This window comes from Marmota flaviventris, chromosome 19 (genome assembly GCF_047511675.1).
Source record: "Marmota flaviventris isolate mMarFla1 chromosome 19, mMarFla1.hap1, whole genome shotgun sequence".
NCBI lineage: Eukaryota > Metazoa > Chordata > Mammalia > Rodentia > Sciuridae > Marmota > Marmota flaviventris.
In genome coordinates, this window is record NC_092516.1 from 29015658 (window position 1) to 29036968 (window position 21311).

General features: G+C 58.4%; 2 protein-coding genes across 16 annotated transcripts; one reads left to right on the plus strand and one right to left on the minus strand.

The window, feature by feature from the left end:
• Positions 1-5: 5 nt before the first annotated feature.
• Alkbh4 (alkB homolog 4, lysine demethylase) lies at positions 6-6121 on the plus strand. Its single transcript, XM_027952952.2, has 3 exons — positions 6-130; positions 3158-3355; positions 4673-6121. Exons 1-3 carry the CDS (start codon positions 14-16, stop codon positions 5252-5254), a joined length of 897 nt encoding a protein of 298 aa, XP_027808753.1. The 5' UTR covers positions 6-13; the 3' UTR covers positions 5255-6121.
• A 2404-nt stretch (positions 6122-8525) lies between these two features.
• Positions 8526-21152, minus strand: Orai2 (ORAI calcium release-activated calcium modulator 2). 15 transcript variants are annotated; one of them, XM_027952994.2, is made up of 6 exons: positions 20356-20434; positions 19876-19995; positions 18768-18849; positions 18422-18594; positions 16431-16668; positions 8526-11517 (listed from the first exon to the last, which is right to left on the minus strand). In XM_027952994.2, the coding sequence occupies exons 5-6, from the start codon at positions 16653-16655 to the stop codon at positions 10918-10920; spliced, it is 825 nt and encodes a 274-aa protein (XP_027808795.1). In that variant the 5' UTR covers positions 16656-16668; positions 18422-18594; positions 18768-18849; positions 19876-19995; positions 20356-20434; the 3' UTR covers positions 8526-10917. The 15 variants fall into 15 exon arrangements, with proteins under 15 accessions (XP_027808795.1, XP_071461698.1, XP_027808793.1 ...); XM_071605597.1 differs by lacking the exon at positions 18422-18594 and adding an exon at positions 17871-17940 and having other exon boundaries at positions 18756-18849; XM_027952992.2 differs by having other exon boundaries at positions 18756-18849.
• Between the last annotated feature and the right edge of the window lie 159 nt (positions 21153-21311).

Genomic DNA, 21311 nt, shown 5'->3' on the forward strand with positions numbered 1-21311 from the left:
CCCGGACGGCGCGATGGCGGCTGCAGAGGCCCCTGAGGTCCTGCAGCAGTGCGGCTGCAAGGGCATCCGGACCTGTCTGATCTGCGAGGGGCAGCGCTGCGGTGACCCGCCTTGGCAGCTGTCCCCGCAGGTAAGGGCTGGGAGAGGGGCCACTCAGATGGACTACGTTCTCCATATGGGGAAACTGAGGCCCAGCTCGGCCCTGATGCGGGCCGGGGTCGGAGCCTGCCAGGGGCCTCCGAGGTAGGGGCGCTGGGGGCCCGAGGTAGGGGCGCTGGGGGCCAGAGAATGGGGGCTTGGAGGAGTGGTCTGGCGAGTGGGAGGCGGCTGCGACGTGGGCGGGTCGGCCCGCAGCCCTCCTCAGGGACTTTGGGGGGATCTGTCAGCGCAGGTCGCCTTGGCCCCTCGGGGCTCCACAGCACTAGGGAGACACGCGGAAAGGGCGGTGGGTGCTGAATGCCCGGCCAGCGATGCCTGGAGACCTTGCACGGAAACGGGAGAGGAGGCACTAATTCGAGAACTCGGAGCCTGGCAATGCTGCAGGTGGCTGCCAGGCGCTCCGGCCAGGGGACCTGCTTGGGTAGAGGCCTGGGGTCGTGCGTGCGTGTGCTGGGAACGAGGATGGTGCTGGAGTGAGGGAGAGGAGGCTGGGGAGGTCAAAGGGGCCTGAGCACAGAGGCCCCGTGTCCTCTGAAGCAATCTAGAATTACCAAATGATCCAGCAATCCCATTCTGGTGTCTATATCCAACAGAAATGAAAGTGAGACTTTGAGACCTTTGTTCATCGTGCTGTAGCAGTGTTATTCACAATAACAAAAGGTGGAAGCCACCCAAGTGTCCATCAAGAGATGAGTGGAAAAGCAAAATGTGGGCGGTTCATACAATGGACATTATTCAGCCTTAAAAAGGAAGGAAAGCCTGACACATGCCGAACTGGGGATGACCTTGAGGACATTATGCTGAGTGAAATAAGCCAGTCTCAAAAGGCCAGATGTGGGCTGGGTTGTGGCTCAGTGGTAGAGCGCTTGCCTGGCATGTGTGAGGCCCTGGGTTCAGTTCCCGGCATCAAAAGAACAAAACAACAAGAGGGCACATACTGGGTGCCTGTTCTTATATGTGGAACCCCAAGTAGTCAAAGTCATAGAGACACAAAGTGGAATGAAGGTTACCAGGAGCTGGGGAGGGGAGGATGGGGAGTTAGTGTTTTAACGGATACAGTTTTGCAAAAAGGAGGGGTGCTGGAGATGGACAGTGGTGACAGCTGCCCAACAGTGTGAATGTATTTAAGTGCAGAAGGTCTGAAGTGTGCAGTGACCCTGGGTGTGGAGAGACGGCCCTATGGCCCTGTGGAGGTCACAGTGTCCTGACTTGATGGCGGTGGGACAAGGAGAGCAAGATGGCCAGGAGACTTCCTGGTTTCAGTGTGTCCTATGTGAGGGGCCCAGACAGGGGGGAGAGGGTGGTCCAAGGCTCAGGAGGTGACTAGCTGGAGTTGGAGGCTGGAGGGGGAGCTTTAAGAGGAGAATAGATCCCAGGAGTAGAAGAACTGAGGCTGCAGAGGCCAGGACTGAAGCCCACCAGGTGGCCCTGGCTAGCTCCTCCACATGTCTGTGCCTGTGTCCCACACAGAGGGATGTTTCTGCTGCCTCCTCCTTAGAGCTGGCCAGGGATTCAGTTAGATTGATCCTTCTAAGATCTTGAGTGCCATGGAGGCCAATAGCGATTTTATTAACTTTTCATTCACAAAGAGGGTCAGGAGAGAACAGTGTATCCAAGGCCAAGGGAACATTTTGAGGTATTGGCCAGGCGGCTGATGACCAAGGTCAACACAGTGCAGAGGGGGTGGGGGCTGGAGGAGAATGGCCTTGGGCAGTGAGGCTGCAGGGATGGGGTGGGGGCCTATTGGAGGAGGAGGAGGAGGAGGAGGAGGAGGGGCTGTGGTTTAGGAAGATTCCAGGCCAAGGAGACTGAGCGCATTCCTAGCCCCAGGGGTGGCGGCAGGGCAGAGGGACCTGAGGGGCCTAGAGCCAGCCAGGGTGGAGGGGTGTCGAGGTGGGTTCCCCAAGTGAGGATGAGGAGACTGAGATGAATGCCCAGGTCAGAGCAGGGACAGGGCGAGGCTGGCCATCCTGGATGAGGCTTGGGACTCCCAGGATGAGGGACTGTCTTGGTCCTGGTGAGGCTGGGGCAAAGGTCAAGTAGCGATGAATGATCGGGGTCCAGAGGATGACCACTGGTTATCAAAGAAAGGCCAAGGGGAGGCTGAGGGCTAGCCTCCTGCTCCCCTCCTTCCTACCCTAGACTCCAACATGGAGAAGACAGTAATTAAAAGGGGGGTCCTGGTCTATAAGAGATAAGGCTACCCCTCCCACAGACACCCAGCTCTGGCCTCTTCTCCTTGGAGACATCTCTGTCCCTTTCTCAAATCAGCTTGCTTTCTACGCTTGCCGTGGTGTTTCTCAGTGTTTATTCTTAAACATAGGAAACAAGGACCCTTCCTGATCTGCGATGGGTGGGCATCACTGGGCAGAGAGGCAGGCAGCCAGCCGCTCACTCCCCTTGAGGATGGCTAGCCAGTTTGGCCCTCTTCTGAAGGAGAGTTCCAGAGAGGACCTCTAGGGCCCAGAGGACAGGAGCTGTGCTGGAGAGGGTGTGTCCCCTGGGTTCCCGACAGGCATCACCCGCCTTGAGACAGCCAGGGCTCAGCTTCAGGCTCAGCATGTTCCTCGGAGCCCAGGCCTGGCTTGGATGTTCTCACTTAGGTCCTGTCCTATTACTCTTGCAAGGCTGGGGGGACAGGTCATGCCACCGGTGACACAGTGCCCACTCCCTGGCTGTGCACCTTGGGCTAGGTCCTTAACTTTGCTGAGCCTCCTCTGTCAAGTGGAGAGTAGAACAGGGCCAGGGAGGGTGGAGCGGGAGACTGGATCTGCGCCTTGGTTTCTGGCTCCTTCTTTCCTCTCTGTCCCTTTTATCATGGGCCTTCCCCAGGGGCGTCTCTAGACTCCTGCTGCCCTCCCAGGTGGCTTCAAGGGAGGGAGACACCTTTGAAACCCCTCCAAGGTGGCCTCTGGGTGGGGTCTCCCAGGGTGCCAGGGTGAGTGTGTACCCCCTGAGGAAGGCCACAGCAGTGACAGGACCTGTCTCTTCGTTGCAGAAAACACACCATTTCCTTTACTGCTCGGACTCTGGCTGGGCCGTGGGGGCTGAGGACTCTGACTTTGAGGGCTGGGCCTTCCCATTTCCAGGGGTGACCCTGATCGAGGACTTCGTGACCAGGGAGGAAGAAGCCGAGATGGTGCGTCTGATGGATCGTGACCCCTGGAAGCTTTCTCAGTCGGGGCGGAGGAAGCAGGTACGATGCCCCAAGCTGTGCTGAGGGCTGGCCTAGGCCACGGGACAGTCATGCTGCTGGGGACCCGTAGCTCACCTCTTCTGCAGCCACGCCTTACAGACCCCTGGGTGGGGCATGGGCAGCCAGTGCCACCAAGGAGGGTGCATCCAGCATCTGGGCCTGCTCAGTCTCCCCGCCAGGCTTGCCATGCCCCTCTGCACAGTGGGCTCTGGGGTGGGATGTCGCAGGCGAGTTCTGGACAGCAATCCTCGCCTTTCGGGGCTGCAGGGGCTGCCAGGCACTGCCCCTCCCATCACATCCCTTATCTTGCACATTCTGCTGGCACTCCTGACTTGCCCTAATCAGGACCAGTGTCCCTCCTCATTTTCCTCCTGCTATTCTGCCAGCTTGCTTGTTCCCTCCATCTCCGGCCCTCAGGGCCTGCATCCACCCTCCCACCTCCCTCCTTACTTCCCCTCATCCAGCCTCCATACATAGCTAGTTCTGATGGTTGCTTCCCTGGACACCCTCAACTTTCTTTCCCTCACTGGTGACATCCAGCCAGCTGGAGGATGTGCCCTGCTTAGGCTGCTCCCTGAACCGTGCCCACCTGTTCTGGCTCCCAGGATGCCCAGCCACTCACTGCTGCTCCTCGCCTGCATCGCTGTCCCCTCCGCCCCCATGGAGAGCACTGTCCCCATGCGGATGCTGGTGCTGAGGCCCCTCTCCCGGGCAGAAGCCCTTGCTCCAGTGTCTGCCCTCCTGTGCCCTTTCCACCCGCACTGCAGCCCCTGCCAGCCTGGTCTCTAGCAGGAGTGTGGCGGGTCCCTCTGTCTTCCGTCCCCACCTCCCGTTTCCTCAGGTTTCAGGCCTCTAGGCCTCTTCTGCCTGCAGAGCCAGGCTCTCTGCTCAGGGACAGGCTTTTTGTCCACTTTGGGTCCCAGCAGCCCTTGGTTCCCCCCCCCCCAAGCTGATTCCTCCTCCCTGACCTTGAGGCTGGGGGCCCCACCCGGGTGGCTTTGCTCTTGGCGAGCCTCATGCCCCTGGCCAGGCTGAGGGGGGCCCTCAGGTCTGAGCCCCGAGTCTCGCCCAGGGTCCTCACCTCTGAATCCGTCTCCTCCTGCTCAGGCCAAGGCCTTCGGCCCTACGGCTTGTGCTGGCTCCTGGCCATCTTGGTGACTCCCGTCAGCCTTGCCTTCAGAATGCGTCCAGCTTCTGAGCCCACGCTGCCCCTGCCACCATCTCCCCACGCCAGCAGGCTGGCCGGCGCCCTGTCCCTGTTTTCAGCGTGCCCTACGTCAGCCCGCCTGGCTTCTGACCCTTCCGTCCCGCCCTCAGGACTATGGCCCCAGAGTCAACTTTCGGAAACAGAAGCTGAAGATGGCGGGCTTCTGCGGCCTCCCGAGCTTCAGCCGTGAGGTAGTGCAGAGGATGGGGCTGTACCCCGGGCTGGAGGGCTTCCAGCCCGTCGAGCAGTGCAACCTGGACTACTGCCCCGAGCGGGGCTCCGCCATCGACCCCCACCTGGACGACGCCTGGCTGTGGGGGGAGCGGCTGGTGAGCCTCAACCTCCTGTCCCCCACCGTGGTGTCCATGCACCGGGAGGCGCCTGGCAGCCTGCTACTCTGCGCAGCCCCCTCTGCCGAGGCCCTCGGGGACAGCGTGATCGCCCCCAGCAGGTCCGTCCCATGCCAGGAGGTGGAGGTGGCCATCCCCGTACCCTGCCGGTCCCTGCTGGTGCTCGCTGGGGCCGCACGCCACCAGTGGACACATGCCATCCACCGCAGGCACATTGAGGCCCGCCGCGTCTGCGCCACCTTCAGGGAGCTGTCAGCCGAGTTCAGCCCTGGGGGCGCGCAGCAGGACCTGGGCCGAGAGCTCCTGCAAATGGCACTCTCCTTCCAAGGCAGGCCTGTGTGAGCTGCATCCCGGGACAGGAGCCCGAGCAGGGCCTGGCCAGAGTCCAGCCCCAGCACTGACCATGGCCCGGGACTGAAGTGGGAGCCTGTGTCGGGGCTCCTTTTCTGTGTGTGTGGTGCTGGGGACTGAAACCAGGGGTGGTTTACCACTGAGCTACGGCCAGGCCCTTTTTTTTTTATTTTGAGACACAGTCTTGCTAAGTTGCCAGGGCTGGCCTTGAACTTGGCAGTCTGCCTCAGCCTCCAAGTAGCTGAGATTATTGCTGTGCACCACTGCACCCAACTCCCTTCACTAAGGTTTTTTTTGAACTGGAGATGGAACCAGGGGCACTTAACCACTGAGCCACATCCCCAGGCCTCCATATTTATATTTATTTTGAGACAGGGCCTCATTAAGTTGATGAGGCTGGCTTTGAACTTGGAATCCTCCTGCCTCAGCCTCCTGAGTCACTGGGATTACAGGTGTGCACCTCCATGCCTGGCCCTCATTAGGTTTTGAGAGAAGCCATCTGACCTGATCCTGTTGTCATGGGCAGCATGTGCCTTAGGTCCTGCCCAGCTGCTAGTTGTTTTCTTTGTAGCACTGGGGATGGAACCCAGGGCCTGGCACGTGCTAGGCAAGCACTCTACCATTGAGCCACAGCCTTTTTTAATATTGAGATAACCTCTAAGTTACCCAGTTTGGCCTTGAACATGTGATCCTCCTACCTCAGCCTCTAGCATATGGGGAGCTGCTTTTGATGGGACAGAGCCTGAGGTCTCCCCTTGTGCCTGCACTGTGGCGACCGTTTGGGTTGACTTGTCAACAGTTTGGTGTAAAATGTTTTCTTATCTGTTCCTCTGAATGAATTTTCCAGACACCCTGCCATCTAGCCCTTCTGTTGGGGGCATGTTGGACTGGAGAGTCACTGGTGGTAGATCTGAAGTTCAGAAGGTGGCAGCAACTTCTGAGTCGGGCCCAGCTTGGGTCATGCCGACCCCCTGGGGTGGGGGCTTGGGCAGGGACATCTGAGAGCCTGGCCCCTCTCACATCCTCACATTGGGATTTAAAAGGTAGGGGCCCTCACCCTCCGGGATGCCTCGAGGTTGTGCCCTTGGTGGCGTGCACTGTGTGGGTCCCCACCTGCCTAGGGCAGCTGCCCCATTCGCCTATGACTGAGGGGGTGGCGGTGTTCCCACACCCATATGGCAGCCCCCTCCCTCGTCTTGGCTTATGGCTATGTGATGGGAGCCACCCTAGAGGAACAGGGACGCATCACCTCCCAGGAAAGGGGACCGGCACTGCTCTCCAGGGTCATCCAGAACAGCTGAGTTGGCAGGTGCTGTCTGTGAAGCAGTGTCCAGCTGCTGAGCTGCTGCCAAACCAGGGGAACCCTGCAGAGACCGAGGAGGCTTCCCAGTGCCCAGCACCTGGAGTTGGCTCCTGGCCCCCATGGCTGCCACCCCTGTCCACTCACAGAGCCAGAAGATGGCAGGCGTGTGACTGTCGTCCTGTCGGGGCTCTGCAGAGCCTTTGCCTGGGACGGGCTGTGGCGATAAGGGAGGGCAGTGTGTTTGGGAAATGTGACACTGAGACCTCACAGGGAGAGACACAGAAGGGCTCAAAGCCGAGCAGCCAGGAGACCCGCCCACTGGCTGGCCCAGTGCTTGCCACGCACTCCACGTGACCCTTCCTGCAGTCCTGCACGAGATGCTTGGGAAAGTCCCATTACGTGACAGTCATGTTGATGACCTGCAGAGTTTAGCCTGTCCCTGGAGCTGCTCCCAAGATGGGCCTTTCCTGTCACCCAGCATGCTGAGGCTGGAGAGCCCAGGCTGTGGGGTGCGCCACGACCCAGCTCCCAGCACCACTGCCCGTGCGTTTCTGAAGGGCTGGTCCCCAGCAGCTGCCATCGGGGGTACTGAGGTCCCTTGTCTCTGCACTGGGTGGCCACCTGGGTCTGCTCCCTCCAGCACACTCCCTACAGACCAGGCACATGCCATGCGGACTGGGCTGTCCTAAGGCTCTTGTGGACGGCCTCAGGGGAGGTCAGCAGTGCCCTCCCTGGTGGCTCAGCGGGCACCCTCAGCTTGCTGCTGTGCAGAGACCTGAAGGGAGCTTGGTGCAGCTTATGTGGTGAGACCTGGTGGTCCTGCCTCGGGCTGAACTCCGAGCCTCCCGGGGTCTCCCCGCCTTGGTGTGTGTTGAACTAAGCGGCCTCTAGGGTGGCCCACGGCAGCCTACTTGTGGAGAGCAGCACAGGCCGGAAAGAGGACTTGGCACATCCTAAATGGACATGGCAGGGGTCTCTGCGCTCAGCCTTCCCTTGATGCCAGAACCCTCATCCTTCCAGAGGCCTCCGAGTCAGGACAGCTGGGGACGTAGCTCAGTGGTGGAGAAGGAGCCCAGTATGCATCCCAGCACCAGAAAAAACAAAATAAACACCAAGTTGGGGACAGAAGTCTCTCACTGGGTCTGCTGGGTGTTGGGTGGTCCCACTACGCAGGCCTTCTGGGGTTCCCACAGAAGAGGTCCACAGAGCAGGTGGCAGCTTGCCACACGGTAGGGAAAGGTCCCATCTTTCTGAACATTTTGCCTTGAAGGAAATAGTGGCCTTCACTGTCAATGCGCACTTGTCCGCTGGAAGGCTCACTTGCTGGCTAGGGCTCGGTGCCGAGCCCAGGGAGCCACCTGGCTCTCTGGTTGGCAGGATGTGGTGCTGCCAGAGTCTCCACATGCTGGCACAGGTTGCTGTGCCTGCTTCCAGCAGCTTCCAGGCTGAGGGCTGGAGCATTAATAAGGGACAGGAATCTCTCCTGGAAGGGGACCTCTACCCCAGGGGATAACTGTTCCCAAACAGAATTTCTGGGTGCCTTTCTGTCAGTGCCACTAGGCTAAATGAACCCAGGACCGCAGGGACCCAAGGGACCTGAGCTTCAGTAGTGCCTCTTCTGGAGGAATTGGGGACCTTTAACTGACTGTCCAGAGGGTTCCCTTGGCAGCCAACTACCCAGCTCCTTCCACTGTTTCCAGAAAAAGAGCCCCTTGGGGAAGAAAAGAGCAGAGTCCACTGAGCTGCAGGGTCCTTTGGGGGCTCTAGCTGGCAGAGGTCTCTGTCCCAGCACCCTGCCTATCTATTATAGGGAATTCCATGCCCCTCGGTGGGGCAGCCTGTCAGGAGCCTGGCCAGGGGCCAGCAGAAGGCCGGTGGGCTCCAGGACTCCCAGGCCAGGCTGAGAGCCTGGCACAGCAGCCAGGAAAGACCAGGGCGTCCCACCAAGACACAGGGAGGTTGGAGCAGCTTTACTGGTTTATTCCATCCAATCCAGGGTGACCGTTAAAAATCCACGCACAGGACAGTTAGGCCACCTTGCATGATCTGCGCAAGCATCACACATATGTAACCAGTGGCATCAACGCTGGCTGCGGTGAGCCTCCACCCACCTGGCTCACGCAGTCTGTCCTCGACAGACCTTCGGAGAACATACTAATGACACCAGCCTTTGCCCTTCTACACCAGAAACACCCTGCACCTCGCACCGGCCAGGGGCGTGCGGCCCTCACTGCACAGGGCCTGGTGTGCCTGTGGCTCTTGGCTCAGCACCAGGAAGGACGCTAAACAAAACCAGGGCAAGCCTACGCTGGCTCCAGGGTGGCCCCACTGCCTGTCACCAGGCCGAGGCTACACTCTGCAAAATCAGGTTACGCCTCCAGAAACTGAGGTTGTAGCCTGATTGTCCCCCCATCCTCCAGCCTGCCACACTGAGGTTTCTGTGCCACTCCCAATGGTAGGTTACCCCCATCTTGGGATAAGCTCAGGGCAGCCCTGAGGTTCCCCTCCCGCAGGGTCATCTCTCTTCCCTCAGAGGCTGTTCGCCCCAAGTCAGAACAGGCACCGCGAGGACAGCACGGGCACCTGGTGTCTGGGCTGCCAGGCCAGCACTGCCTGTGGACCAGGGTAGCACCTGCCCCACCAGCACTGCAGCAGGCGTAGCCCAGCCTGAGGAGCTGGGTGTCCTGGGGGCAGGGGTACCAGATGGCTCTGGAAAGTGGCATCAGGAGCCTCAAAAGGCTCCAGCCAGAGAAAAAGCCCTCTGGCCCTCCCAGGTCTGGAAGCCGCTCATTCAGAAGGGCCAGCCCGTCTCACCCCTGCCAGGACGTGAGCAGCATCTTGCAGTGATGCCCACACCGTGAGCAGAGCAAACACGAGGGCCTCCTCAGCAGGGCTCCAGGGGAGCAGAGATGCCTGTAGGGGTGGTGGCACCCTCTGCGCAGGGGACACTGTGTTCAGGCTCCCTGGGCAGATTCCCAACGGCCCCTTAGCATCTCAGAACTGTGTGTCAAGGATTCCATTCTCAATAGCATGTCTCTTTTCCAGAGACCTCACCAGGCCCTCCAGGACCCACAGCCCGGCCCAGAGCCCACAGTAAGCTGTTAGGGAAGGTAAACAGAACACGAAGCCAGTGGCCGTTTATGTACAGCACGAGAGACGAGGCGCCCCTCTCCAGGCTGCTGCTGGAAAGGGGGTAAACATGGTTTCAGAGCAGCTCAGGTGCTGTGCGTGCCACGGGAGCTCATGCAGTAGCACTGACGAGCACGCCATCCCAGGCGTGGGCAGGGTCTACCAGATGCCTTGGTGACGCAAGCCCCACACTGCACAGTGTGTAAACAGGGAAGGAATCTGTGTCCCCAAGGCCTGGCGGGCCCAGCAGGGGTGCACTGGGGCCCTTGCCGTCCCTGTGGCTGCTCAGTGTCCTAACAAGGAGGCCACACTGGGTTGCTACAGGCCCAGCAGGGTCAGTGGCCATGCTGACACCCCAGGCTATCTCCTCTCAGCACTCGGGGCCACAGGAGGCCAGGATGGCTCCGGTGCCCAGCCTGCTGCTAATGCAGCCCAAAGCAGCGGCTCATTCTGGCTCAGGCCTCTTGTGGTCAAGAGGTGGAGCCTCTGGACAGGTAGGGGCCTTTTCCCCTTCTGGTGGCCTCAGTGAATCAGTGTGGCCAGGCTCCAGGCTGCTGGCAAAGACCGCCTGAGCCTGGCATGCCTTGGAGCCCCCAGTGAACTCAGCTTCTTAGCAGGGCATCATGCAGGATGCCCACAGACACTGACCTGCCCGAGGAACGGGGCCTGGGCCTGGGAAGTCTCCCGTAGGCCCTGCAGCCTCACCCCAGCAGCACCCACGCCTGCGGGGCCGACGTGTGCTCCAGGCTCCCACTTCCTGCCCCCGCCAGGCCGCCCCACTCCTTCCTGGGCCAGGAGGAAAGCACCAAGCCAAGCCGAGTGCTGTGCCCTTCAGTGGCCCAGCCCTGTCCAACCGCAGGGAGCCATGCACTGGCAGGTGGCCATGAGTTCTGCGTCTGAACCCACGACCCTGGCCCTGCCGGCCACAGGTTCTGGTCTCCGAGACTCTCCGCTCACTGTGCTGCACAGAGCCCATGAGGGGACACGTGGGCTTCCTCTGCCCACAGCTCTTGGCAACCCAGCCTCCCACGTCACTGCAGTGCCATGTTCTGAGGGGCCGGCCCCGGCTTCCGGGTTATTTTGGCATCGAGACAAGAGTAAGACTTTGGTCGGGGCCTGCCTGGCCGCGTCCAGCAGCCTGGCGAGCATCTGCGTTTCTGGAAGCCCTGCCGCGGCCGTTCTGCTACAGCGGGTGGTGCCATCCCAGGCGACTGCGCGGCCCTCACACCACCTGCAGGCTGCGCTCGTGCCCGTCCAGCTGCACCTTGAGCTTGTGAAGCTCCTCGATCTCCCGGTTGTGGCGCTCTGTCTTGTGGCGCACCAGTGAGCGGTAGAAGTGGATGGTGAAGACCACGAAGATGAGGCCCACGGGCACCATGATGATGGTGGACACCAGCGCAGCCTGCCAGCCTGTGTGGCCCCCGGAGCCTGGCGCGGGGCCAGGCTGGCGCCTGGCATCCACGGGAAGGAACTTGATCCAGCAGAGCAACACCACCTCAGCCAGGAAGAGCAGGATGCCCAGCACGGTGGAGAAGCCCCAGGCCAGCTCGATGTAGGGGTGCATGCGCTCGTGCGGCGATTCGCTGATGGAGTTGAGGTTGTGGATGTTGCTCACGGCCTCCACGTTGGGCAGGATGCAGGTGCTGATGAGCAGGGCGAACAGGTGCACGGCCACCAGCACCGTGGTGCAGGCGCTGAAGGCGATGAGCAGCGGCCGTGGGTACTGGTACTGCGTCTCCAGCTGCACCTCCACCATGGCCACCTGTTGAGGCACAGTGGGGGGTGGGGCCAGGTGGGCAGGGCTGCTCCTCGCCATGGCTTCCTGTGGGCCAGAGGGCTGGGCTGGGCTGGGTGGGCTGAGGGGGCAGCACCACAGGTACCCACACTCACCTGCCGTGGGACTCAGCCATACAGAGAGCCCTCAGAGCCCAGAGGGCACCCTCCTCACTGTTCACCTATTTCAAACTTTCCTTTTTTTCAGATTATAACTAAAAAAGCTCTCACGAACCTGAAAAGTACAGAAGAGTGAAAATGTAGAGGGGTGGAGGTGGCGGGGAAAGGGCCTCGCCTCTCAGGGGGGCACACAATAGGCACCTGGGTGCAAAGCCACAGCTGGCTGAGGCCACGCTGCCCTGAGAGCAGGCTGGCAGCATGTGGCTTTGCTACTGACACCAGAGTCAGGCCGAGGAGTGGCTTAGCCAAAAAGCAATGGCTGTTTAAACACATAAAAACTGACCTCTCAGAAAAATGAACGTGGAGGCTACTTGGAGCTGCCACCTGGACACCTCCTACAGAGAGCACAGGTGCGCCTCTCAGCCGGGATCAAAAGTGCAGAGAGGGGCTGGGGCTGTGAACCTGCCTCTGGTGCATGAGGCCCCGGGTTCGATCCTCAGCACCACATAAAAATAAATAAATAAAGATATTGTGCCCATCTACAACGAAAAAAAAAAAAAAAGGCTGGGGATGTGGCTCAAGCAGTAGCACGTTGGCCTGGCATGCACGGGGCGCTGGGTTTAATCCTCAACACCACATAAAAATGAAAAAAATAATGATATTGTGCCCACCTGAAATCAAAAAATAAATTAAAAAAAAAAAAAAAAACCCGCACAGAGAGCCGGGTGAGTGGCGCACATCTGTAATCCCAGCGGCTCAGGAGGCTGAGGCAGGAGGATCGGGAGTTCAAAGCCAGCCTCAGCAAAAAAGCAAGGCCCAGTGGTCGAGTGCCCCTGGGTTCAATCCTCAGTGCCCCCCCCCAGAAAAAAAAGCGCAGGGAAAAGCAGGTGCTCTAGACGGGGGACAGGGTGGGCAGTGTGGACGAGAAGGCTGGGCGGGCAGGGTGCTGGCGTCACAGGTGCAGGGCCCTGTGTGCAGCGTCTGGGGCGCACGCATCATGAAGGGCTGTGACACGCAGTGCAGGAGCAACATGGGGGATGAAAGAGCGAGTGGCAGAGCTTGGTGCAGGGCTTTGTTATAAGCCGGGGTTCCGCTGTGGTGGTGCTGGGGGTGGAACTCACAGACTCCTGAGTGCTGGGCATGCACTCCACCGCTGGGCCACGCCCCTCCACCCTAAGTCTCTCCACAGCACCCAGTTTTTTTTGGCGGTGCTAGGGGTGGAACCCAGGGCCTCGCACATGCCAGGCGACTGCTCCTCTCCGAGCTACACCCGCCCCTGCAATACTTAATATTTACTTTTTCATGTACTGGGTGTTGCACCGACGGGCACTCTAGCACTCGGCTACATCCCCAGCTTTTTTTATTTTCTATTTGAGACAGGGTCTTCCTAATTTTTCCAGGCTGGCCTCAAAATTTCAATCCTCCGGCTTTAGCCTCCCAAAGAGCTGGGATTATAGGTGAGCACCACTGTACCCCGCAATTTTTAAAGTATATCTACATACCACACTTTTATTTATTTTTGCAGTGCTATGGGTCATATGTAGTATACTTTGCTTAAATAAAAAATTGTTTTATTGTTTTTTGCAGTGCTGGGAATTAAACCCAGGGCCTCACACGTTGGCAAGCCCTCTACCACTGAGCTATGCTTTCATCCTTAAAACGTATGCATGTATGTATTTTTATTATTTTAACATTTTTAGTCGTGAATGAAACTTTATTCCTATTTGTTTTTATGTGGTGCTGAGAATCGAACCCATTGCCTCACACGTGCTAGGCAAGCGCTCTACCACTAAGCCTCAGCCCCACCCCTAAAATTTATTTTTAAATGAAAGACAAAGACCACATTGGGAACCAGAAGCCAGGCTTATCTCTGTGCCCCGAGGTCCCTGCAGCCATTCCTGGACCTGCCCACCACACACCAGAGGGGGAGTTTGCACACCAGAGGGGGAGTTTGCAACGGGCCCTCCCACACTTCCCCCAGATCAAGTCCACGCCCAGGGGGTCCTCCTTGGCTCCCCACCTCACCCTGGCCCACGGACCACCCAATGGAGGGTTTAGCCCAGGCCCACCAGAGTCTCTAAGCCTCACCAAGAACTTTCCCCAGGCACCCAAAAGAAAGAAACTAGTCAAGAAAGGTGGTAGGGGAGGAGGCAGAAAGGGAGAAGGCCAAGGAGGCCCTCTATCGATTGTTCTCTCCACTATCTGAGCCATCCCTGTTTTAAAAATCTCTAAGAAAGGCTGGGCACACATCTTTAATCCCAGGGGCTAGGGAGGCTGACGCAGGAGGATCCCAAGTTCGAGGCCAGACTCAAAAATTTAGTGAGACCTTCTCTCAAAATAAAAAATAAGTAAGTAAAAAGGGCTGGGAATGTAGCTCAGTGGTAAATCACCCCTGGATTCAATCCTCAGTACCAAAGAAACAAAAACAAACAAGAAACTTAAAAAAAAAATCTCTAAGGAAGATTTCACAAGTTCCTTTGGCAACTGCTGTGTCAGAGCGAGAATCTTATCCCTCGTCCCTTCATGTTTCCATTAGTGATGACAGAACACTTGATAGGGAAAAGAAGATGGAGTAGTCCTAGTGGACCACAGCTGAACAGCTGTAGCAATTATGGCTGAGGCCTTGATGAAAGACACAGGCTGAGGAACCGCCTTTCTTCAGTGGCCTTGGGCAGGCTCCTGTTACCACAGAGGATATGGCCCAACGAAAGGCTCTCACAAACCACAGGGCCCAGGGTGGGGAACACAGATGACTAAAAGGCAGAAGATGGGGCTTACACGAAGCAGCCTGGCTCTGCCGCAAGAGCAGGAAAAGTCAGAGGCCCCTGCGCTGTGTGTGTGTGTGTGTGTGTGTGTGTGTGTGTGTGTTTAGTGTCTTTATTTATTTATTTTTATGTGTGCTCAGGACCAACCCAGTACCTCACCAGTGTGAGGCAAGCTCTACCGCTGAGCCACGACCCCAGCCCTGCACTGTGTCTCTGCAGAGATTTTACGGGTGGCTCGGGGTCACAGGCTCTGTGTTAGGGAAGGAGAAATGTGAAGAAGTCAGCTGGGGGTGGGCACTGGTGCTCGCTGGGCCCAGGACCAGCCTTGCAGTTCTAACCAGGGAATACCAACGGGGGCTCACCTGTCCCTGTCCTTGGCCCAACTCAGCCCCTCCCTGATGACCTGTACTGGTCGCTCCCTCAGTTGCTTCCCGCATTCCCAGAACCCGCCTTTGGGCTGAGTCTGCAGCACACCGTAGGCTGTGGCAGCTTCCCCAAGGGGAAACTTCTGGAAGAGGAGACACTGTGTCCACCAAGAAGAAATGAATTAGAACCAGCAAGCGTGAGTGCTGCAGCTGGGCAGAGGACAGACAGCGCCCCTGGGAGGTGCAGGTGACTTGGGCTTCCCCCTCCTGCCTCTCAGTGGCTGCTCACCACCCCAGAGGGCTGAAGTCTGAAAACACCTCCTCTTCTCCAGAATTCACCGATAAAACTTCACTTGCAGGGTTTGTTTTCAAATCTCAAAAGGCTGTGAAGTCTTCAAGTGGGTAAGCGTTCAATACTGTGCAGTGACGGGTCACCCAGAAACCCCAGTGGCTTGGGAGGCTGAGACAGGAGGATTGCAAGGCCAAGGCCAGCCTCAGCAACTTAGCGAGACTCTGTCTCAAAGTAAAAAATAAAAAGGGCTGCGGGTATAGCACAAGTCGAGTGCCCTGGGTTCGATGGCCAGCACCACCAAAAACCCAAACAACAACTTCTCACAAGCATTCCTTTAAATCAAACTTGAAAAAACATTCTTTTTTAACAAGATGAAAACCACAGGAAGAAAATCAGTAAGAGCCAAAGTTGTGTACCACCTGATTACACACTTCTGTAATCATGTTATAAAAATAAAACACAGGACCTTTAAATAAGCCTTTCTCTCAACCACAGACCTAAACACGAATGTGCTGCCTTCCAATGTGCTGTCTCTGAGCTGGGCGACCTCTGCAGCCCCGTGAGATCCCATGAGATCCGGCCCTCCGGGCCTCCAGCCCTCTCTGACTAGGAGGAGGGCCCGGGGGACTGAGGAGGCTCGCTCTGCCTGCTTTTTGTTTCTTGCTTTTTGTTTTGTTTCCTACTGGGGGTTGAACCCAGGGGTGCTTACCCGCTGAGCCACACCCCAGCCCTTTTACTGAGGCTGGCCTCAAACTGGTGATCCTGCGGCCTCAGCCTCTGATCTGAGCTGCTGGGATCACAGGCGTGTCCTACCACGCCCCCTCGGCTTTTTATTTTAAATTGCACTGTCAATTTAACATCCGGGTTTATAGAAAAATGATTGTCACAAAAAGAAATCAATCATTTCCAGCCCAAATGCACCTCAGCACACAGCAGTGAGGGCTGAGCCCTGCCATCCTCACCCTCTGGGACAATCCAGTGGGACAGGGAGTGAAATCAACAGCAGGCGTGGCTTTGCCAAGACGGACTCCTGTCCTGGGATGACTCAGAGGGAAAGTGTCGGGGAAGCAGGCCAGAACTTCTGCACCACCCGAGGAGGCCACACTTGGCCAGCGTCTACCTCCCCAACCGATCCTGAGTCCTGCTCAAGTCCCGCAGGTGTCCCAGCTCCAAGGAAGGGCTGCAGGGTGCCTTTCCCAGAAGCCCTGTCCATGGAGCGGTTTCCACCCCCCACGACCTTCTCATCGCGAAGAGGGGCTTTCTGAGGATTCAGGCTTGGGGCTCCCTAGTCCCAGCAACCCTGTGTGGACAGCACAGTGCTCTGGGAGGAGTGGGTTGGACAGACTCCCCGGTGCACCCTGGCTGTGGGGAGGAGCAACACAGTGCTCTCCGAGGTGGGCCCCCGCCTCGCTGTACTCACCATGGCGAAGCCCGAGAGGAGGGCCGAGGTCCTGCTGGAGGCCTTCAGCTTGGCCCTGCTCAGGTAGAGCTTCCTCCAGGACAGGGCCTGCACTGAGTGGTGGTTGGAGGTGACCAGTTCCAGGTAGCTTCGGCGGACCCAGTCGCGGTAATCCATGCCCTTGTGGCCGGGCTCAGGGCAGGCCGGGGTGGAGGGGTCCACGGGGACGTTGAGCTCGGCACTCATGGTGGGGGCCAGGCTGCAGGTAAGACAGGGACAATATCAGGTGCCCCAGATAGTTCTGGAGCCTTGAAAAGTCATACTTGTGCTGGGAGCGGTGGCACACGCCTATAATCCCAGCCACTAGGGAGGCTGAAGCAGGAGGATCACAAGTTTAAGATCAGCCTGGGCAACTTAGCAAGACCCTACGCAATGTAGCAAGACCTTGAATCAAAATGAAAAATAAAAAGGGCTGGGGTGCAGCTCGGTGGTAGAGCACCCCCGGGACTCCCCAGTACTGCAAAAAACACACACAGGAAAGAAAAGCCAGATTCCCAAGTCTATTTAACCCTCCCAGGGCCTGCAGAGCTGTACAGGGCCCAAGGTAGAGTGGATGTGGGGTCCTGGTCTCTGAGGCAGTCCCCACGCCACAGTGTGAGAGCCAGCTGCAGAAGAGGAGGGTCGGGGGCTCACCACCCACCACCACCTGCACAGCTAAAAGCCACCGCCCTCTCAGCGCTCAGAGAAGCTCCAATTCACTGTGGCCCGTGGGTGAGCGGAATTTGAAGGCTGCCACTGAACCCCCTCATGTGTGCCATACGCCAGGAACAAGCTACTGTGCATTTAGAGAGTGCCGAGGGGGTCGTAAGTGAACTCAGTGGTGGAGCACTGGCTTGGCATGAGGAGGCCTGGGTTCCAGCCCCAGCAACACGGTGGGAGAAAAAAAAAAAAGTCTAGGCCCTAAAGAAATAGGGCCTGGCTGGGCATGGTGCCTCACGCCTGTAATCCCAGCAGCCTGGGAGGCTGAGGCAGGAGGATTCCAAGTTCAAAGCCAGCCTCAGCAATGGCGGGGCACTAAACAACTCAATGAGACCCTGTCTCTAAATAAAATACAAAATAGGGCTAAAATAGGGTTGGGGGTGTGGCTCAGTGGCCAAGTGCCCCTGAGTTCAATCCCCAGTACCAAAAAAATAAATAAAAGAAAAGAAAAGAAACAGGAGTCTGACTCTGCTGCGAGATCCTGAGCGTGACGCCTGACCTGCGAACCTCAAGCCCTCATCTTCAGAATTGGGGACCTCGGGCTGGGTTGCGGCTCAGTGGTAGAGCACTTGCCTGCTGTGGGTGAGGCCCTGAATTCAAAACGAAAACTGGGGGTCCTCCCACCTCTAGGACCCTTGAAGACAATGCTCAAGATTCAAAACTGCGGGGCTGGGGATGTGGCTCAAGTGGTAGCGCGCTCGCCTGGCGTGCGTGCGGCCCGGGTTCGATCCTCAGCACCACATATAAACAAAGATGTTGTGTCCGCCTAAAACTAAAATAAATAAATATTAAAAAAAAAAAAAAAAAAAAAAGATTCAAAACTGCATTCCATGACCAAGCGCCACCCACGGAACAAACGCTTCCAAGGAACCACGGGCTGTTTAGATCCAGCTAAATTTTAATCAGCATAGTTCACCCCAAAAGCAAATCCTTAGTTTATATAACTCAAAGAAGCATCCTGGCTGCAACAGGAACCTGTGGCCAAATGAAAAATCAAAGCCCTCAAATGACATGAGCAACTTTTAAGGAGGAATGGAGACTGGAGACCCTTGTGGTCACCCCTCCTAGACACGGGGCTTGAAATGTGGCCCAAACATCAGAAGGACTGATTTGTTGAGATCTGTGAACTTAACCCATATCCCTGCTAATCTAAATAGGGGACTGAAGGGTCTCCAGGGGCTCTGGGGGCAGCCTGAGCAGCTTGGGATCCAGCTCTAATTAATCTCTGGGGCTTGCTTCAAGGACATGGGCACCTTGCCTGGCCTCAGTAACTTCTGCAATCAGATCCACTGGGCCTCCTGGAAAGCCCGCTCAGGCATTGGAAGCACATCGGGGTTCCCAGCTCCAAGGAGGGCACCTGGGAGGGGGTGGGCTGGGGATGTTGACCAAAGTCAGCAGCAAAGGAACCATCCATCCACGTCTATCTCTAGGAGGGTAACAGGAAGATGTCAGAGGTGGGGAAAGGTCTCCCTCGATCTGCTTTTATCCTTGTTCCCCACCAGGTCACAAAGTCACAGCTCTTTCCTACTGGCCAACCAACAAGACCCCTGCTCTGTTCTCTATCAGCCAAGGGATCAAGTCACGTACAGGAATGCCAACCTCGGCTTCTCGGTTACACCTTGTCCTCATCTGCAGCCAGCAGTACTCATCCAAGCACTTCATCACTTGAAGGTCCCTTCCCCTGGGGAGAATTCAAAGAAATGATGCCCACTGAACAATCTATGGGTTAGCTCCAAATAAATGAAAAGTGTCAGAATGTGGAAGTGCACATTTCCTTTTCCCCACACAGAACAGAACTGGGCCTGCGGTCCAATGGACAGTTCACAGGGAGCTAACCCCCCAGCAACACCAGAGAGCAAGGTTAGGGGACTCAGACCCAAGTACTAAACTGGCCCTGAGAGGGACCCTCCCTTAAAAGATATGATACTACAGCAGGGAGGGTTCTGAAAGGCAGGAAGACCAGCTTTGGACACATGTCTGGGGACAAGGTGGAAAGGCTGGCTGCCTGGCAGGCAGGGAGATGTGGGAAGACACTTGGAGCAGGGCAGCAGCATGGGGCGGGGCCTACGTGGCCAGCAGTGTAACTGCAAGGTTCTCTCTGGTGGTGCTTGGCCCTGGGGGATGGAGAGACTGGTGATGGGCACCTTTAGGCCCTGCTGGGTCCATCTGTATTGGAACCACATTCACTCAGTGAAATAGTGGGTGGACTGAAAAGACTGGGAGCCTGGTACCCCCAGGAAGGGACATTGGGGTACAGCAGAGGGAAGCCTAGGGGCCACCAGTGAATGGCAGCTGGGCTCCAGTCAGAGTGGAGATTACAGCCTCAGAGAAGTGAAGGCTGAGAACAGCCTCTGGGGAGAGGCTGAACTCTGCTGCAGATGTCCCCAGAGTGTGTGTGTTTGTGGGGAGTGGGGGCTGGGCAGGAAGGGCTGCCTGCCTGCCTGGAGCTGGATCCCCAAGGTAGGGAAGCTACATCCTCCAGAGGTATCAGCCAGGATAGGATTCAAACCCACCCCTCACCCTCCCAGCCAGGACCTACGGGGTGACAGTCTGTGCCCCAAGGGGTGGCCCAGAGTCTGGTCCCCAGCTCCAGGCTCAGGGAGGAGGTAAGGGGGGGCCAAGATGGAGCCGACATTTCTGTCAGACGCACAAGCTCCCAAGGATGCTCTCCTGGCTAAACCTTTTGGGGTTTCTTGGTTGTTTTTACCAGGAGCGGTCTGAGAAAAGAGGTCTGGAGAAAGAAGCAGCGATTCTCCTAGGCGGGCTGGTCGGAATCGTTCCCAGGGGCCCGGTTTGGAGTTTGTCTGCCTTGACTTCCTCTGAACATCTGGGGCACGGGAAATGTCGCTGTCACACAAGGGTGCGGGGAGGGGACCCTGCAGCTCCCACAAGCGTCCACCTGCATCTCCTGTCCCTTCCCCTCGCGAAGCCCCGGATTCGGCCGGTGCCCGCAACTTCCGAATCCTCTGGGCACCTCACCATGCTCGGAATCCCGCGGGACTGGCCACCTGGCCGCCCCCACCCCCACGGCCATCCTCTTTCCGTTCCGTCCCAAGCCTCCCCAGGGCCAGTCCCTTCTCCGTCCAGTGTCCCCGGTCCGATTCGGCCCCCCAGCGGGGCGGGAAGCACCCCGCGCCCCCCGCCCGGAGGCGGGGGGAGCAGGAGGTGCGCCCGCGCCGACACTCACCGGAGCTGCCCTGCCCTCCGCCCCGGCGCCGCTCCGGGATCGCGGCAGGCAGCAGTGGCGTGGCCCAGTGGCGTGGCCCAGTGGCGTGGCCCGGCCGGGCGCGAAGCGCGGCCCCCTCCCTCCTTCCGCCCGGAGCGCGGGGTCCCCCGGCCCCGCCTCCGCCGGCTGCCCCGCCCCCGCCGGCCGCCGCAGCCGCTGCCAAGGCAACGGCGCGCCGCCATCACGTGACCGGCCCACGGGGAGCTGGGGCACGTGACCCGCCGGATTGGGGGGGGCGGGAGCTCCGGGGTCTCCTCCCCCGCCGGGACCACCGTGGGGCTGCGCCCCGGGAAGACTGCGAGCCGGGGTCATCTCTCCCGCCTCCGCTGGGTGAAGGATGACTGGCCGGCAGCGAGGCGAGTCAGAGGACGGGGCCCCACCCGGGCCACCTACTCACGAACTGGACTTTCTCTGGCCCTGGATCAAACGGCAAGGACCGGCAGGGCCGGCCCGTGGTGGGTGAGCCTGAGCACTGACGAGAAGCGCCTGGGTTCACAGCCTCCGAGGATGCCCAGCATCGCCCTTGCCCCGGGGAGGGTGGGGTGGGGCAAAGGGTGGAAGGGCCTGGCCACGCCCGAGTTTGCCCAGGGTGTGTGCGGGCACCACGCGGAGCCCGCACCGAGCCGGTCTGGGTCGCTCGGGTCACACCGCCCACTCTCAGGGAGACCTGCCGGCACCTAACCCGGCACAGCAACCTCGGCCCCCGGGAGCTGCGCGGAGAGCTCACAGACCGCACCAAAGGGCTGCTGCGCTGCCTCCCGCCCCTTCGGGCGCTCTGCAGCGAACCTCTCACCCTTGGGTGAGCGCTGCGGTTTTACAACCGAGATATTCAAACAGGAGCGTTCTTTTCAGGAAGTGCACATGAATAATTCACCGAGAGGCAGGATGGGTTCATATCAACCCGCCAGTGCCAGACG

What these genes read in the sequence shown, in the direction of transcription:
- Orai2 (XM_027953001.2), bottom strand. Translation starts at nt 16,655, where the DNA reads ATGAGTGCCGAGCTCAACGTCCCCGTGGACCCCTCCACCCCGGCCTGC. An exon ending in TCCTCTCGGGCTTCGCCATG is followed by an intron (nt 11,518 to 16,430) that starts GTGAGTACAGCG and finishes TCTGGCCCACAG; the next exon opens with GAAGCCATGGCGAGGAGCAG.
- Alkbh4 (XM_027952952.2), top strand. Translation starts at nt 14, where the DNA reads ATGGCGGCTGCAGAGGCCCCTGAGGTCCTGCAGCAGTGCGGCTGCAAG. An exon ending in CTTGGCAGCTGTCCCCGCAG is followed by an intron (nt 131 to 3,157) that starts GTAAGGGCTGGG and finishes TCTTCGTTGCAG; the next exon opens with AAAACACACCATTTCCTTTA. An exon ending in AGTCGGGGCGGAGGAAGCAG is followed by an intron (nt 3,356 to 4,672) that starts GTACGATGCCCC and finishes TCCCGCCCTCAG; the next exon opens with GACTATGGCCCCAGAGTCAA.